The following is a 16,580-nucleotide window of genomic DNA, read 5'->3' as shown; positions in this document are numbered from 1 at the left end:
CATTATTAACTGTTTCAGCCATTCCTCAACATTTTATTAATTAAATACCAAGTAGAAACTTTCTGCTCCATGAAGCTGTATGCCACCACAGTAACAATGATCATTTTGGTAACAGTACCACCAATACACATGTATGACGGGAGCCTGCCAAAACACAGGAAAAAATTTACTTTATTGTATGAAGCTGGCTGTAAGTTTTTACAGTAGGAAACGGCCTATTATGTCTCAAGAGAAAACCATGCTACAGGTATGTCCATGACTGGATGAATACTAATTCTATACTGAATTTTGTTTTAGTTGACAGCCACATTCAATTTACATCATTTAGCCCATTTTCAACAGTGACAAAATAGTCTCTTGAGTGGATTGTAAGCTTTGCTGATTGTGTATTAAAGACTATAAGCAAGAACCAATGCTACTAGGTGAACCCATGCAAACAAGTTGTAAAAATTCCCGAAACAAAAAAACTCTATAGCTCACTACAGATGACACAATGAAGACTAGAGAGAAAAGCCATATAGTAATGCTACACCATTCAGCTCCAAGAAGCACATTATTTCTAGTGCAGTCCACATATGGTCACTGCTAAATGTCAAATCAGCAGTCTTATAAAGAGTTACAGTTTGGAACTAGTGGAGTCCACAGATCTAGACAGATATGCAACATCACAAAACCCAATTATACATATACTTCCAAATCCTTAAGATGCGCAAACTAAACATCAGCAACTGGAGTTTGAAGCTTACACTAATTTTTAAACCTATTAGGTCATCCTGACAACCATAAAGAAAGAATTTTAATCAGTCAGGTAGAGCAAGGACCGACTAGCGGCTGATGGGTAGTTGCACTTCCAACCACAACAGTAACAACATGTTTTAAGTCTATGATGCATGCATTCTGCCTTCTATATAGCTTAAAGTCATTCTCCCATCTGATCCCTCATCTTTTTTTTGTTGTTGTTTTTGGAGATCGAGTCTCGCTCTGTCACCCAGGCTGGAGTGCAGTGGCACGATCTTGGGTTCAAGCGATTCTCCTGCCTCAGCCTCCTGAGTAGCTGGGACTACAGGCGTGTGCCACCACACCCGGCTAAGTTTTGTATTTTTAGTAGACATGGGGTTTCACCGTGTTAGCCAGAATGGTCTATCTCCTGACCCTGTGATCCACCCACCTCGGCCTCCCAAAGTGCTGGGATTATAGGTGTGAGCCACTGCATCCAGCGTTTTTTTTTTTTTTTTTTTTTTTTTTTTCTGAGACGGAGTCTCGCTCTGTCACCCAGGCTGGAGTGCAGTGGCGTGATCTCGACTCACTGCAACCTCTGCCTCCCAGGTTCAAGCGATCCTCCTGCCTCAGCCTCCTGAGTAGCTGGGATTACAGGCATGTGCCACCACGTCTGGCTACTTTTTGTATTTTTAGTAGAGACAGGGTTTCACCATGTTGGTCAGGCTGTTCTCGAACTCCTGACCTCGTCATCTGCCCGCCTCAGCATCCCAAAGTGCTGGGATTACAGGCGTGAGCCCCTGCGCCCAATTCCTCATCTTCTAACTATGATAAAGGTCATAAAGGACCATGTATCCTAAATAACACCAATTAATTCTTCTGTGATTGAATCCTAGACGGAGCTATGGCTTTAGATCAAGCTTTGTTTTGTAAATATTTTGTCTTTAAGTAAGTGGAGGTTATAACATTTGAGACCTAAATATCTCATAAAGCAATAACAATTTTTAAAATTCAAATTCAAAGCTTCTCGTAATAGGGATAAAATGTTCACACTTTTCAACTTGTTTTTAATAGAGATAATCAAGTTGTTTAGCAATTCTTATATAATTTTCTTAAAAAGATATTTCATTCTTGAGGAAAAATCTCATTGAAAGATATCTGGTTGGTTGAAGCAAATAAGGGAAAATTAAACTTCAAAAAATATTATTAAATGCTTTACAAATGCTGGATTTTGATATATTTTCAACATTTACCTAATAAAATTGAAATACCAATATCTCACTAACAAATCTAGGCTTCGGAAGTTCACTAAAAGCATAATACATTATTGCATCTTCATGTCTCATTTCCCATCTTGCTGGTTTGCATCAAATTTAGCCTACTACAAAATAAAAAGACCTTAATCCTATACTCACAATAACCCTTCACACAGGCATATTCTTGGCACAAACCTGTGCAGAGACTTCCACGGTTACCAGCTGCTGCAGATTACCTTTGGTTAAAAAAAAATGACTAGACCTTTAGCTCCTGCAATGATCTGTAGACTCCCAAAGCTGCATATTTTCAGCCACTTTTGAGTTGCATGCTGTAGCAAAACAGTCAGCACCTCTCAATAGATATTGCTGCAGAGAAAGATTTTAATTCAGCACTCTTTCTGTGTTAGAAGTAACACCATTTTCCGCTAAAAACAAAACAGCTTAATATAGCCAGCCAGCCATGTAATTAAATATTTACTTATTATTTAGTGGGCATTCCTTAGGTGATAAGGGACTTCTTTTGTTTGGTGGGAGGGAGGGAACACTACCTACTTTGATGCCAATCACTGTAGGAGTTTCTCTTAAAACTTAAAATTTTCTGTGACCAAAAAAAGTAAAAAAAAAAAAAAAGTTGAAAAAAGAGAAAAACACTTAAAATTTTACTCACAAATGATCAGGCAACAGAAATAAGATCCCTCTTATCTTGTGTGTCAATACTTATTTTTTTTTCTTGCATCTTTGTTTATTCTCCCAGATCCTGTGCCCTACTTCTACCTAATACAATGTAGGCCATGAAGTTCTCTCCTACAACCTAAACTATCTCATCACAAATAATGCATATATTTATCTTTCAGAAGTAAATTTTCATTAGAAGTGTAATTACTAATATACATTTCTGAACATTCATTTATTTATAAAAATTAAATATCCAGCCTGAGTACTATATACTATTTGCTATTTTAAGTGAAGAAGGTAGCACTACTTAATAAATAAGGCATATTATCAATTCTACTCCCACTGAATGAGATTATTCAACAATGATTACTCAATTAGACTGCCTTCTGATACTGTTCTCCCTATATGTGGCAGAAAAAGTCCTGGACATTATGAGAGGTAAAACAGCATTAGCCTCATGTGCCATAGGAATGAAATTTCCAAAAATATTTCAGTGTAGCCCTCTAGGCTTAAAATATGTTAAATATCATTTAATTTAGTGGTTTAAAAAATATTTGTTAAGTATCGTAATAATGAATACTAGGTTGCAAATTTCATCTAAATTTACTGCTACTGTTGAGTATCCACAGAATTATAGCTTGTGTAAGACTATTAACCAACCATGCACCTTGTAGAATATGGTACTGGGGAGCTGATTCTGACAGCTCTGTCTTAAACTTAGACCCTCCTGTTTTTTTTTGTTTTTGTTTTTTTATTTGTTTGTTTTTGAGATGGAGTCTCGCTCTGTCACCCAGGCTAGAGTGCAGTGGCACAATCTCAGCTCACTGCAATCTCCGCCTCCCAGGTTCAAGCCATTCTCCTGCATCAGCCTCCCGAGTAGCTGGGACTACAGGTGCCTACCACTGCGCCCGGCTAATTTTTGTATTTTTAGTAGAGACAGGGTTTCACCATCTTGGCCAGGCTGGTCTCAAACTCCTGACCTCGTGATCCACCTGTCTCGGCCTCCCAAAGTGCTGGGATTACAGGCTTGAGCCACCGCACCCGGCCAGACCCTCCAGTTTTGTAAATTGAAATGGAAAAATTAAATTAGTTTGCAAATACAAGATACTGTCTAGCCTACAGATTTCATTACAAAATTCTGCCTTGTCATAATCCCCAAAATAATTCAGAACAAGGCACAAACCAATGATTTTTTTTTTTTTTTGAGACAGAGTCTCGCTCTGTTGCCCAGGCTGGAGTGCAGAGGCACGATCTTGGCTCACTGCAAGCTCTGCCTCCCGGGTTCACGCCATTCTCCCGCCTCAGCCTCCCGAGTAGCTGGGACTACAGGCGCCTGCCACCATGCCCGGCTAATTTTTTACATTTTTTGTAGAGATGGGGTTTCACCGTGTTAGCCAGGATGGTCTCGATCTCCTGACCTCGTGATCCACCCACCTCGGCCTCCCAAAATGCTGGGATTACAGGCGTTGAGCCACTGTGCCCGGCCTAAAATCAGTGATTTTTAACTTAGTAAAGTGGGCTTGGCATTTTATCCTTATGTCAAAACACAAGACTAGGCTTTCAGTGAAATATCAGATGAGAATTCTCCCTCTGCAGCATTATCACATGCGTCATCAATTACTGCCATGCCTAAGTCTAGCATCATGCCAGCACATTAAGACAGAAGGTACTATATGCAGTGTTCACTGGACCAGAAAGACAGAAATAAGAAAGGGAGGTGGGGAGAAAGAAACCCTAGAGAAGAAATTAAAAAAAGGCAGACCGTGCAATACAAACCAGATCATGGCTGCTTAGCTAATATGGGCCAACTGCTGTGGAAGAAAAATGTCGAACACCCCAAGTTGTGTAAATTTCTGTAAACATCTAAACACACATACAAACACACACAACACCAACCTAATTAGGAACATAAATATATGTTGATCCTTTACTATGTTGCAGTTTTGAAAATAAAAGCTAAAGTTAAAATATCCGTATTCTCTAAATTGCCTTCTTATTTTCCTGAGGAAGAAGCTAGTGTTTCTTAAGGGGAAGCGGGGGGCTTGTCATGATGGTTATAAAGATTAAGATTCCCTTTTTGACTTTTTTTCCCCACTCAAGTTTTACCAATAACTCACTGAAATCCTTATTAAATATGTACACTTAAGCACAAATAGTAACTGCTGACAATAATGACAAGTTTAGACATTTTAACAATAGACTGTGTTATTTAAAAATAACGGGTTTTTCAAAATGAAAATAATGTTCAAAAATTAAGAAGTTTTTTTAAAACTAAGAGCCAGGTAAATAAACCTCCTTGTTCTATTGCTTGATATCATCAGTGTCCAAAACTAAGCAGTGTGAAAAGATAGAAATAATCAGCTTTTGACAAAAACCACATTTCTTAAGCTACAGAGACCAAACTTGCCATGTTTCACAACAGTCTGGTAAATAAAACATATTACTCCTTAAATGTTTTTAATATAACATTTAAAAAAAAATTTCCATACATATTCTACTTATGTAGGAACACTTCATACATAATTATATTGCCCAAGAAAGGTGAAGCTATAAAGGATCAAAATACATTTTACTCCTTTATTCAATTTCACAAAATGCTAAACTTTAACTTGCTACCTTCAACAAAGTATCGGTATGGGCCAAAAAGATATTTTTCCATCGAAATTCTAATGTGTTTCTAGATTTTTTTGGACTGATTTCCCAACATATTAAATATTAGATTACATCCAAAGCTTTAATTGATTACTGTATGGCATGCAAGAAAACAACTCTAAACTGTACTATTGGTTATTAATAAGTTTAACTTCACTCACATCAAGTGTCACACGAATACTACCTAACTAACTAGCTAAGACCCGAAATTAAGCACTGATTATCTTACCGATTCTATAGGCTTGTCAAGTGATGCTTGTTCAATTTCCAAGTGTCCTTCCTCATACTGATCAAAGTGATTACCCTGAAAAAAGATGATTACAGTTATTTTTCAAAAGCAGTTAAGTGTCAAATTTATTAACAGCTTAACCAAACTAAGGGTTATTTTTAACTTTTCTTTTTTTTTTTTTTTAACCTAAAAGGACACTGCAATCGTTCATTTTCAGTACACAATCAAAACCACACCACAAATTCCAACTTTTTAAAAATTTATAAAAATGGGTCAGGCGTGGTGGCTTACGCCTGTAATCCCAGCACCTCAGGAGGCTGAGGCAGGTGGATCACCTGAGGTCAGGAATTCGAGACCAGCCTGGCCAAAATAATGAAACTCTGTCTCCACTAAAATTACAAAAAATTAGCTGGCTGTGGTGGTGTGCACCTGTAGTCCCAGCTACTCAGGAGGCTAAGGCAGGAGAACTGCTTGAACCCGGGAGGTGGGGGTTGCAGTGAGTTGAGACTGGGCCACCACACTCCAGCCTGGGCAACAGAACGAGACTCCATCTCAAAAAAGAAAAAAAAAAAAAAGAAAAAACTTTATAAAAGGCCGGGCGCGGTGGCTCACGCCTGTAATCCTAGCACTTTGGGAGGCCGAGGCAGGTGGATCACGAGGCCAGGAGATTGAGACCATCCTGACACGGTGAAACCCCATCTCTACTAAAAATACAAAAAATTAGCTGGGCATGGTGGCAGGTGCCTATAGTCCCAGCTACTCGGGAGGCTGAGGCAGGAGAATGGCGTGAACCCGGGAGGCGGAGCTTGCAGTGAGCCGAGATCGCACCACTGCATTTCAGCCTGGGAGACAGAGCGAGACTCCATCTCAAAAACAAACAAACAAACAAACAAACAAACACTTTATAAAAATGTATTAGAGCTGGGCACAGTGGCTCACACCTGTAATCCCAGCACTTTGGGAGGCTGAGGCGGGAAGATCACTTGAGGACAAGAGTTTAAGACCAGCCTGGGCAATACAGTGAGACCCTGTTTCTACAAAAAAAATTTTTTTTAATTAGCCCCACATTGTGGTGTGAGCCTGTAGTCCCAGCTACTTAGGGGGCTGTGATGGGAGGATCACTTAGGCCAAGGAGGTTGAAGCTGCAGTGAGCTGTGATCAAGCCACTGCACTCCAAGCCTGGGGGACAGAACGAGATCCTATTTCAAACAAAACAAAACACAACTTACTAGGAATCTAGGCCTAGTAATCTGAACTTTTAGTCTCCTAACAAGTGTTGAAATTGTAAACTAAAACACTATCAACCATTTGGGACACCAACTGTTTTAGACTGACTACATTAGGAAGACTACAGAGTCTTACAAACAAAGAGCCATGCTGTTTTACCTTTTTTTTTTTTGAGACAAAGTCTCACTCTGTAGCCCAAGCTGGAGTGCAGTGTCACAATCTCAGCTCACCGCAACCTCTGCCTCCCAGGCTCAAGTGATATTCGTGCCTCAGCCTCCCAAGTAGCTGGGACTACAGGTGTGTGCCACCATGCCTGGCTAATTTTTTGTATTTTAGTAGAGTCAGGGTTTCACCATGTTGCCCAGGGTAGTCTCAAACTCCTGAGCTCAGGCAATCCGCCCACCTCAGCCTCCCAAAGTGCTGGGATTACAGGCGTGAGCCACCGCACCCAGCCTGTTTTACTTTTTTATATGCAATATTGCATTAAATCTTTAATAATGAAGAAAACAAGTCATAGTAATGAAAATAAAACCTATTTTTAAATAAATACTGCTCAATCTGGTAACATTATTTTAAACTAAATCTGCTAAGACATTAAACTTTCAATCAACTGATACCTCCCGGCTTTTCAAGAAATTAAAAATAAGCTCTTGACAGTTTCCAAAGCAACTATTCCTCAAGATGATCCGCAAAGGAGATAAACATGCTTTATAATGATGTATTTGATCATAATCAAGCAAGTTGTCACTGCAACTAAAATAAGTAAAAACAGTTTCAACAAATGATAGCTGCAGACAACTAAGAAGTTATCTCTAATCATAGTTTTCACAGATCTCCTTGCTTCATCAGGAAGGAATAGCTCATAATTTGCTTTTAAATCAAAATATCAATTTTCTGGTTCCCTTCTTGTCTTAAAATATAGGGCATCAGGATTTGTGAGTCCCACAATGACCTAAATCAAAAGACTAAAGACTTCAGTCTTTTGGTCTAGCCTAAACGAATTCAGTGTGTGGAAAGATATGATAACTTGAATGTTAACCTAATAAAAGTTACTTTGCCTTTTCAAGGTAAAATTAAAATTCTAATTCAATAATAAAATCTAATGATGGGGAGCTCTAACATGTAATTTGCCAAATTGTATAGTAAGTATTACGTTTCTCTCACTAGACTGTGAAGTCCTTGAGGACAAGAACTGAGTCTTGTTTATCTCTTACACCTAATAACATGGCAACCAAACACTAGGGAACAATTAGGTGCTAAAATTGTGTGGCAGTGATGAACAAGTTCTAGAACAAGATGGTGGTGGTGGTAGTCGTACAATATTGTTCATGTACTTAATGCTACTGAACTGTATACTTTTTTTTAAGAGAAGGGGGTCTCACTATGTTGCCCAGGCTGCCTTCAAACTCCTGGGCTCAAGGAGCCCAGCCTCAGCCTCTTGACCAGTTGGAACTACAGGCGCCACACCACTACACTTGGCTTGGACTATATACTTTAAAATAGTTAAAGGGTTAAATTTTATGTTACACATATTTTACCACAATAAAAATAATAAAAATAAAATTGTATGGCAAAGTCTATCCAAATAAAGAAAGGGAAAAAAAAGAAGAAAAATGGAATAGCAAGGGACAGGAGGAGTATGTTTTCCAAAGACAAAAAAAAAAAAAAGGACTTAAAAATGGGTATTTCAGGAATGAAAAAAAGCAGTCATCAACAAATGATTTTTAAAAATTAAAAACAGCTATTAATCCTGAAAGTCTTTTTGTTTTGTTTTGTTTGAGATGGAGTCTTGGTCTGTCGCCCAGGCTAGAGCGCAGTGATGCCATCTCAGCTCATTGCAAACAAGGCCTCCCAGATTCAAGGGATTCTCCCGCCTCAGCCTCTGGAGTAGCTGGGATTACAGGCACACGCCACCACACCTGGCTAATTTTTGTATTTTTAGTAGAGATGGGGTGGGGGGTGGGGGGGGGTTCACACCATGTTGGCCAGGCTGATCTTGAACTCCTGACCTCAAGTGATCTGCCCGCCTCAGCCTCCCAAAGTGCTGAGATTACAGATGTGAGCCACCAGGCGCAGCCTGAAAGTCTGTCTTCAATTTACCTCCAAACACCTGCTTCTTGGCATTTTAATTTCTACTGCAACACTCAACATTTTAAGTTACTTTAAAGGTGTTAATTGCAAAGTACTTCTAAATTACTAAATAATAAATATCCAAATACTGAGATTAACTCAAACCTCATTATAGTACAGAACACCAATGTACAGCTGAATATCAATTCTTTCACTCTACAGGTCTATACAATTTAATGATACAGGAATAAACCAGGCACAGTGGCTCATGCCTGTAATTCCAGCACTTCGGGAGGCTGAAGTGGGAGCACTGCTGGAGGCCAGGAAGTTGGACATCAACTTGGGCAACATAGCGAGCAAGACCTTGTCTATACAAAAAAAACTAGATGGGCGTGGTGGTGTGCACCTATAGTCCTAGTCCTATAGTCCTAGCTACTAGGGAGGCTGAGGCAGGAGGATCACTTCAGCCCAGGGGTTCAAGACTGCTGTGAGCTGACTGAGCTACCGCATTCAGGACTGGGTAGCAAACCAAGAGTCTGTCTCAAAAACAAAAAAAAAAAACAAAAAACAAAACAAAACAAAAAAACCTCATCCTAACAATAACTATGTACTACTTTTTTTAAGTAATTAAACCTTTAGTTTGTTTGTTTAGAGACAGAGTCTCTCTCTGTCACCCAAGCTGGAGTGCAGTGGAACCATCATAGCTTACTGTAACCTTAACTCCTGGGCTCAAGCAATCCTCCCACCTCAGCCTCCCAAGTAGCTAGGGCAACAGGCATACACCATGACGCCCGGCTGTTTTTTATTTTGATTTAGATGGTCTCAAACTCCTGGGCTCAAGTGATCCTCCTGCCTCTGCCTCTAAAAGTTCTGGGATTACAGGCCTAAGCCATCAAGCCTGGCCTAGAGTATTTAACTAAGGACAACTATGTGATGGTTTTAAACAAAAAGAGAATTGCGCCAAAATATATCACTATCAAAGATGACATTTAAAGCACAAACACAGATTATTAGAGAACTACCAAGTAAGTCTACAAAAAAGAAAATGGGCACCTTCTAGGAAAAACCATTTCAGCTCATCCTTGCTGCATGAAAAATCACACAAGTTTTTCCAAAAAGATAATGAATCATTAGCAAAATCTTCTTTTAATCTTAGGCTTAAAGTTATTTTAGAAAACCCTTCTGTAGATTACAAACTACTGTCAGCAAATGCCAGGTTCCAAATAAGACATTTAACAAATTTCTAAATACAGTTAGCTAATTAACTTTTCAAATCATTCTGGATCTGTCAGATGCAATACAAATCAGGATTAATAATATAGACAGTTCAACAGAGAAATTTTAATGTTTTCAATTAACGGTGCTAGAACTAGGTGTCCATATGCAAAATAAAAGAGCTTCAATCCATACTTTGAATAAAAAAAGAACTCAAAATGCACTGCAGACCTAAATGTAAAACTGAAAACGATATATTCTAGAAGAAAAAATACAAGAGAAAAATCTTTGTGACCACAGGCTAGGCAAATATTTTCGTAGAGACAACCCCAAAGCACAATCAATATATGGAATAAAAAATTGATGGCTGGGCAAGGTGGCTCACACCTGTAATCCCAGCACTTTGGGAGGTCGAGGCGGGTAGATCACAAGGTCAGGAGTTCGAGACCAGCCTGACCAACATGGTGAAACCCTGTCTCTACTAAAAATACAAAAATTAGCGAGGCATGGTGGTGCGTGCCTATAATCCCAGCTACCCAGGAGGCTGAGGCTGGAGAACTGCTTGAACCCAGGAGGCAGAGGTTGCAGTGAGCCGAGATCACGCCACTGTACTCCAGCTTGGGCGACAGAGCAAGACTCCGTCTCAAAAAAAAAAAAAATTGATAGGCTGGACTGGGAGAAAATATTTACAAATCTTATTCCTTTTCAAAAAAAAATCAGAAACCAATGAATGCTGAACAAATCCATACCTGATTAAAAACTTGTATCCAGAAAATACACAGAATTCTCAAAAGAGGGGAAAAAACCCAATTTTTAAAGTGGGCATAAGATTTAAACATTTCATCAATGATATACAGGTGGCAAGTAAGCACATGAAAACACATTCAAGATTATTAACCATTAAGGAAATACAAACTAGAATCACAATGTATTACCACCACATGCCTATTAAAATGGCATTTAAAAAAAAATGCGGCAGGGCGCGGTGGCTCATGCCTGTAATCCCAGCAATCTGGGAGGCCGAGGCAGGAGAATCACGAGGTCAGGAATTCAAGACCAGCCTGGCCAACATGGTGAAACTCCGTCTCTACTAAAAAATACAAAAATTGGCCAGGCGCGGTGGTTCACGTCTATAATCCCAGCACTTTGGGAGGCCAAGGAGGGCAGATCACCTGAGGTCGGGAGTACAAGACCAGCCTGACCAACATGGAGAAACCTCGTCTCTACTAAAATAAAAATAAAAAATTAGCCAGGCGTGGTGGCTCATGCTTATAATCCCAGCTACTCGGGAGGCTGAGGCAGGAGAATCGCTTGAACCTGGAAGGAGGAGGTTGCAGTGAGCTGAGATCGCGCCATTGCACTCCAGCCTGGGCAACAAGGGCAAAAAAAAAAAAAAAAAAATTAGCTGGGTACGATGACAGGCGCCTGTAATCCCAGCTACGCAAGAGGCTGAGGCAGGAGAATCGCTTGAACCCGGGCGGCAGAGGTTGCAGTAAGCCGAGATCACGCCACTGCACTCCAACCTGGGTGACAGAGTGAGACTCCAGTCTCAAAAAAAAAAACCAAAAAAAACCCTAATACCACTTCTTTTTTATTTGTTTGGAGAGACAGTCTCTCTCAGTTGTCCAGGCTGGAATGCAGTGGCACCATCATGGCTCACTCCAGCCTCAACCCTCCTTGGGGCTTAAGCAATCCTTCCCATTTCAGGCTCCCGAGTAGCTGGGACTAGAGGTGCACACCACTACACCAAGCTAATTTTTGTATTGTTGGTAGAGATGGGGTTTTGCCATATTGCCCAGACTGGTCTCGAACTCTTGGGCTCAATCTGCCCATCTTAGCCTCCCGAAGTGCTGGGATTACAGGCGTGAGCCCTTCTCTGATAAAATTTCAGACGAGCAACTTTCATAGATTACTGATGGGAACATAAAATAGTACACTCAACTTAAAACACCTGTCTGTGAATGTTTTTAACAACTTTATTTGTACGCTAGAAACTATCCAAATGTCAATTGAGAAATGAACTTTAAAAACTATGGTATACCCCATACAATGAGATATTACTTGGCACTAAAAAGAAACAAATTATTCATACAAGTAGTAACAGAGATGAATCTCAAATTAATTATGCTAAGTGAAAAGAAGCCATACTCAAAAGGCTTCCATATATAGGACATTCTGGAAAAAACAAAGCTAAAGAAAAAAAGATCAGTGATTGTCAGAAGCTATACACTGGTTGTTGTGGTGGCTGCACTATGATGCGTTTTGTCAATACTCAAATTGTACTTTTTTTTCACCGTCTTATGGTGCTGACGAACTGTACATGTAAATGGGCGAATTTCACTGTATCTTAATTGTACTTAAAATTTTTGAAAAATGGTGAAAACAGGCTAAATATTTCTGTATTTCACCTCTAAAAAATGTATTTTTTGAATACTTAAATTCAAATCCTGTTCCATAGGCAGATTGTAGTGGCAGTTATAAGAATCTATAAATGTGTTAAAATTCATAGAACTGGGCTGGGCATGGTGGCTTACACCTGTAATCCCAGCACTTTGGGAGACCAAGGCAGGCAGATCACTTGAGGTCAGGAATTTGAGACCTGACTGGCCAACATGGAGAAACCCCATCTCTGCTAAAAATAGAAAAATTAGCCGGGTGTGGTAGTACACGCCTGATATCCAGGTCCTCAGGAAGCTGAGGCAGGAGAATCGCTTGAACCTACAAGGCAGAGGTTGCAGTGAGCCAAGGTGTCGCCACTGCACTCCAGCCTGGGCGACAGAGTGAGACTCTTGTCTCAAAAATAAATAACCCCATGTTCTCACTCTTAAGTGGGAGCTGAACAATGAGAACACATGGACGCAGGGAGGGGAACATTATACACTGGGGCCTGTCAGTGGGTGGGGGGCAAGGGGAGGGAGAGCATTATGACAAATACCTAATGCGTACGGGACTTAAAACCTAGATGAGGCTGGGCGCAGTGGGTCATGCCTGTAATACCAGCACTTTGGGAGGCCAAGACAGGTGGATCTTGAGGTCAGGAGTTCAAGACCAGCCTGGCCAACATGGTGAAACCCCGTCTCTACTAAAAACACAAAAAAATTAGCCGGGTGTGGTGGCGGGCGCCTGTAATCTCAGCTACTCAGAAGGTTGAGGCAGGAGAATCGCTTGAATGCAGGAGGCGGAGGTTGCAGTGAGCCGAGATCACACCACTGCACTTCAGCCTGGGCGACAGAGCCAGACTCCATCTCAAAAAAAAAAAAAAAAAAAAAAACCAAACCAAACCTAGATGACGGGTTCGTAGGTGCAGCAAACCACCATGGTACATGTATACCTATGCAACAAACCTGCATGTTTTGCACATGTATCCCAGAACTTAAAGTAAAATTAAAAAAATATATTTCTATCAAAAAATAAATTCATAGAAATCCATATCAAATAAGTCAATACTACTGCATGTTAATTTTCAAAACTAAACTAAAAAACATGTACAGAGCAGCTCTAGAATACATTAGAAGCTTGTAGTAGAAGTTAACTCTTAGAAATGGGTGTCTAAGGCCGGGCGCGGTGGCTCACGCCTGTAATCCCAGCACTTTGGGAGGCCGAGGTGGGCGGATCACGAGGTCAGGAGATCGAGACCATCCTAGCTAACACGGTGCAACCCCGTCTCTACTAAAAATACAAAAAATTAGCCAGGCACGGTGGCTGGTGCCTGTAGTCCCAGCTACTCAGGAGGCTGAGGCAGGAGAATGGTGTGAACCCAGGAGGCGGAGCTTGCAGTGAGCCGAGACAGCACCACTGCACTCTGCCTGGGCGAAAGAGACTCCGTCTCAAAAAAAAAAAAAAATAAATAAATAAATACATACATACATACATACACACACACATATATATACAGCCTACCTCTCATATCTCTTAGACACCCATTTCTTTTTTTTGTGTTTTTGAGATGGAGTCTCACTCTGTCACCTAGGCTGGACTGCAGTGGCACCATCTCGGCTCACTGCAACCTCCGCCTCCCGGGTTCAAGACATTCTCCTGCCTCAGCCTCCTGAGTAGCTGGGACTACAGGCACCCACCACCACACCTGGCTAATTTTTGTATTTTTAGTAGAGATGGGGTTTCACCATATTGGCCAGGCTGGTCTTGAACTCCTGACCTTGTGATCTGCCCACCTCGGCTTCCCAAAGTGTTGGGATTACAGGCATGAGCCACTGCGCCCGGCCGAGGTAGGCTATTTTTAACTGCATTTTTTTCTCTTGAATTTCATACTTACTACATTTTAAAATAAAATTCAAAATATTTAATCAGAAATTTATTTTTTATTTTTTTGAGACAGAGTCTTGCTGTGTCACCCAGGCTGGAGTGCTGTGGCACGATCTCAACTCACTGCAACCTCTGCCCCCTGGGTTCAAGCAATTCTTGTGCCTCGGCCTCCCAAGAAACTGGTATTACAGGCATGCACTACCAGGCTCGGCTAATTTTTGTTTGGTTGTTTTTGTTGTTGTTGTTGTTGTTGTTGTTGTTGTTGTTTGAGACAGAGTCTCACTCTGTTGCCCAGGCTGGAGCACAGTGGCGTGATCTCAGCTCACTGCAACCTCCACCTCCCAGGTTCAAGCGATTCTCCTGCTTCAGCGTCCCGAGTAGCTAGGACTATAGGCAAATGCCACCACGCCCAGCTAATTTCTGTATTTGTAGTAGAGACAGGGTTTCACTGTGTTAGCCAGGATGGTCTTGATCTCCTGACTTCGTGATCCGCCCGCCTCGGACTTCCAAAGTGCTAGGATTACAGGTGTGAGCCACCATGCCAGACCAATTTATTTATTTATTTATTTTTTAGCAGAAACAGGGTTTCGCCATGTTGGCCAGGCTAGTCTCGAACTCCTGGCCTCAAGCAATTTGCCTGCCTCAGGCTCCCAAAGTGCTGGGATTACAGGTGTGAGCCACCATGCGCAGCCCAGAAATTTATTTTAAATGGTGTTGATTCAAACATACATTTAGTTTTCATTTTAAAAGCTCAAAGGTAAACACAAAATAACATCAAAATATCCATTAAGGTTATATGAAACTTTTTAAAGCTTAAAGTAACAGACCACCTAATTTTCTTGCCTGGCTTCTCAATATTTGACACCAGAGTCACACTTTTGCTGCTGAAAAGTTGGCTACAAAAAACAAGGGCAAACCAGGTGTGGTGGGTGGTTCACACCAGGTGGGTAGGTAGTAATCCCAGTGCTTTGGGAGGCCAACTCTGACACATTATTATTAACTAAAGTCCATACTATATTCAGATTATCTTAGACTTCCTCTAATGGTCTTTTTCTGTTCTAGGATCCCACAGAGGATACCACATTACATTTTGTTGTCATGTCACTTTAGGCTTCTCTTGGCTGTGACAGTTTCAAAAAACTTTTAAAAAGTAAAACTTAATGTTGTAATTGTCATGTTAAATTTCGCCCTAATTTGATATTTCAATGTATCATAAGTGCTATGATGTGTCCTGCAGCATAGTGGGACCCTCTGTCTAACTTTTATTATGTATTTGTTTGTGATTCAATCTCAGCTCACTGAAGCCTCAACCTCCCAGGCTCAAGTGATCCTCCCACCTCAGATCCCCAAGTGCTGAGACCACAGGCACATGCCACCACGCCTGGCTACATTTTTTTGTATTTTTTTTAGAGACTGGGTTCCATCATGTAGCCCAGAATGGTCTCGAACTCCTGAGCTCAAGAGATCGCCCGCCTCAGCCTCCCCAAGTGCTGGGATTACAGGTGTGAGCCCACCATGCCAAGCCTGTTTTTATTTTCTGAGACAAGGTCTCACTCTGTCATCCATGTTGGAGTGCAGTGACACAATCTTGGCTCACCGTAACCGCCATCTCCTGGGCTCAAGTGATTCTCCCACTTCAGCCCCCCAAGTGGCTGGGACTACAGGTGCAAGCCACCACACCCAGCTAATGTTTTCATTAAAAAAATTTTTTTTGTAGACTTGGAGTCTTGCCATGTTCCCAGCATGGTTTCAAACCCCTGGTCTCAGGTGATCCCCCTGCTTCGGCCTCCAAAAGTGCTAGGATTATAGGCTTGAGCCACAGCGCCTGGCCTTTACTAATGTTTGATTTTCTGTTTATTTTTGAGATAGGGTCTCGCTCTGTCACTCAGGCTGGAATGCAGTGGCACAATCTCGACTCACTGCAGACTCCGTCTCCTGAGCTCAAACGATCCTCCCACCTTGGCCTCCCAAAGTGCTGGGATTGCTGCTGTGAGCCATCCCGCCCAGCCTCTAATAAAGTTTTTAAAAGCAAATCTGGCCAGGCTACCATTCCCTCAATGAGAGTGTCCCCATACTCTTCCCATGCCCCCAGCCCTAAGACCAACTCACTTTTACTTTGAAGTCTTGTCTGACACTCCTTCTCTGTGCTCCTTTAGCTTTATGTTTATACCTTCGTTATGGTACTTGTACTGTGACTCCCTGTTTACTTATCTCCTCTACCATAAAGCATGTTTTTAAGTCCAGGTACTCTTTCTTCATCTATATGCCCTATATAA

At 41.1% G+C, this 16,580-nt stretch overlaps 1 protein-coding gene across 19 annotated transcripts in view; it reads right to left on the bottom strand.

Moving 5' to 3' along the window:
- Positions 1–16,580, bottom strand: part of GPATCH8 (G-patch domain containing 8) — a 108,292-nt gene that overhangs the window by 73,929 nt on the left and 17,783 nt on the right. For 15 of the 19 annotated variants that reach the window (XM_001150301.7, XM_063798472.1, XM_063798470.1 and 12 more), the window contains exon 2: positions 5,530–5,604. In XM_001150301.7, the coding sequence (XP_001150301.1) occupies positions 5,530–5,604 (75 nt within the window). Of the gene's footprint in view, positions 1–4,424; positions 4,460–5,529; positions 5,611–16,580 lie in introns of those variants that run through there. The other 4 variants (XM_063798467.1, XM_063798465.1, XM_063798471.1 and 1 more) reach the window with 3 other exon arrangements.

The sequence above is a fragment of the Pan troglodytes genome, chromosome 19, assembly GCF_028858775.2.
Source record: "Pan troglodytes isolate AG18354 chromosome 19, NHGRI_mPanTro3-v2.0_pri, whole genome shotgun sequence".
In the NCBI taxonomy this organism is placed as follows: Eukaryota; Metazoa; Chordata; class Mammalia; order Primates; family Hominidae; genus Pan; species Pan troglodytes.
This window is presented reverse-complemented; position numbering and strand designations above follow the sequence as displayed.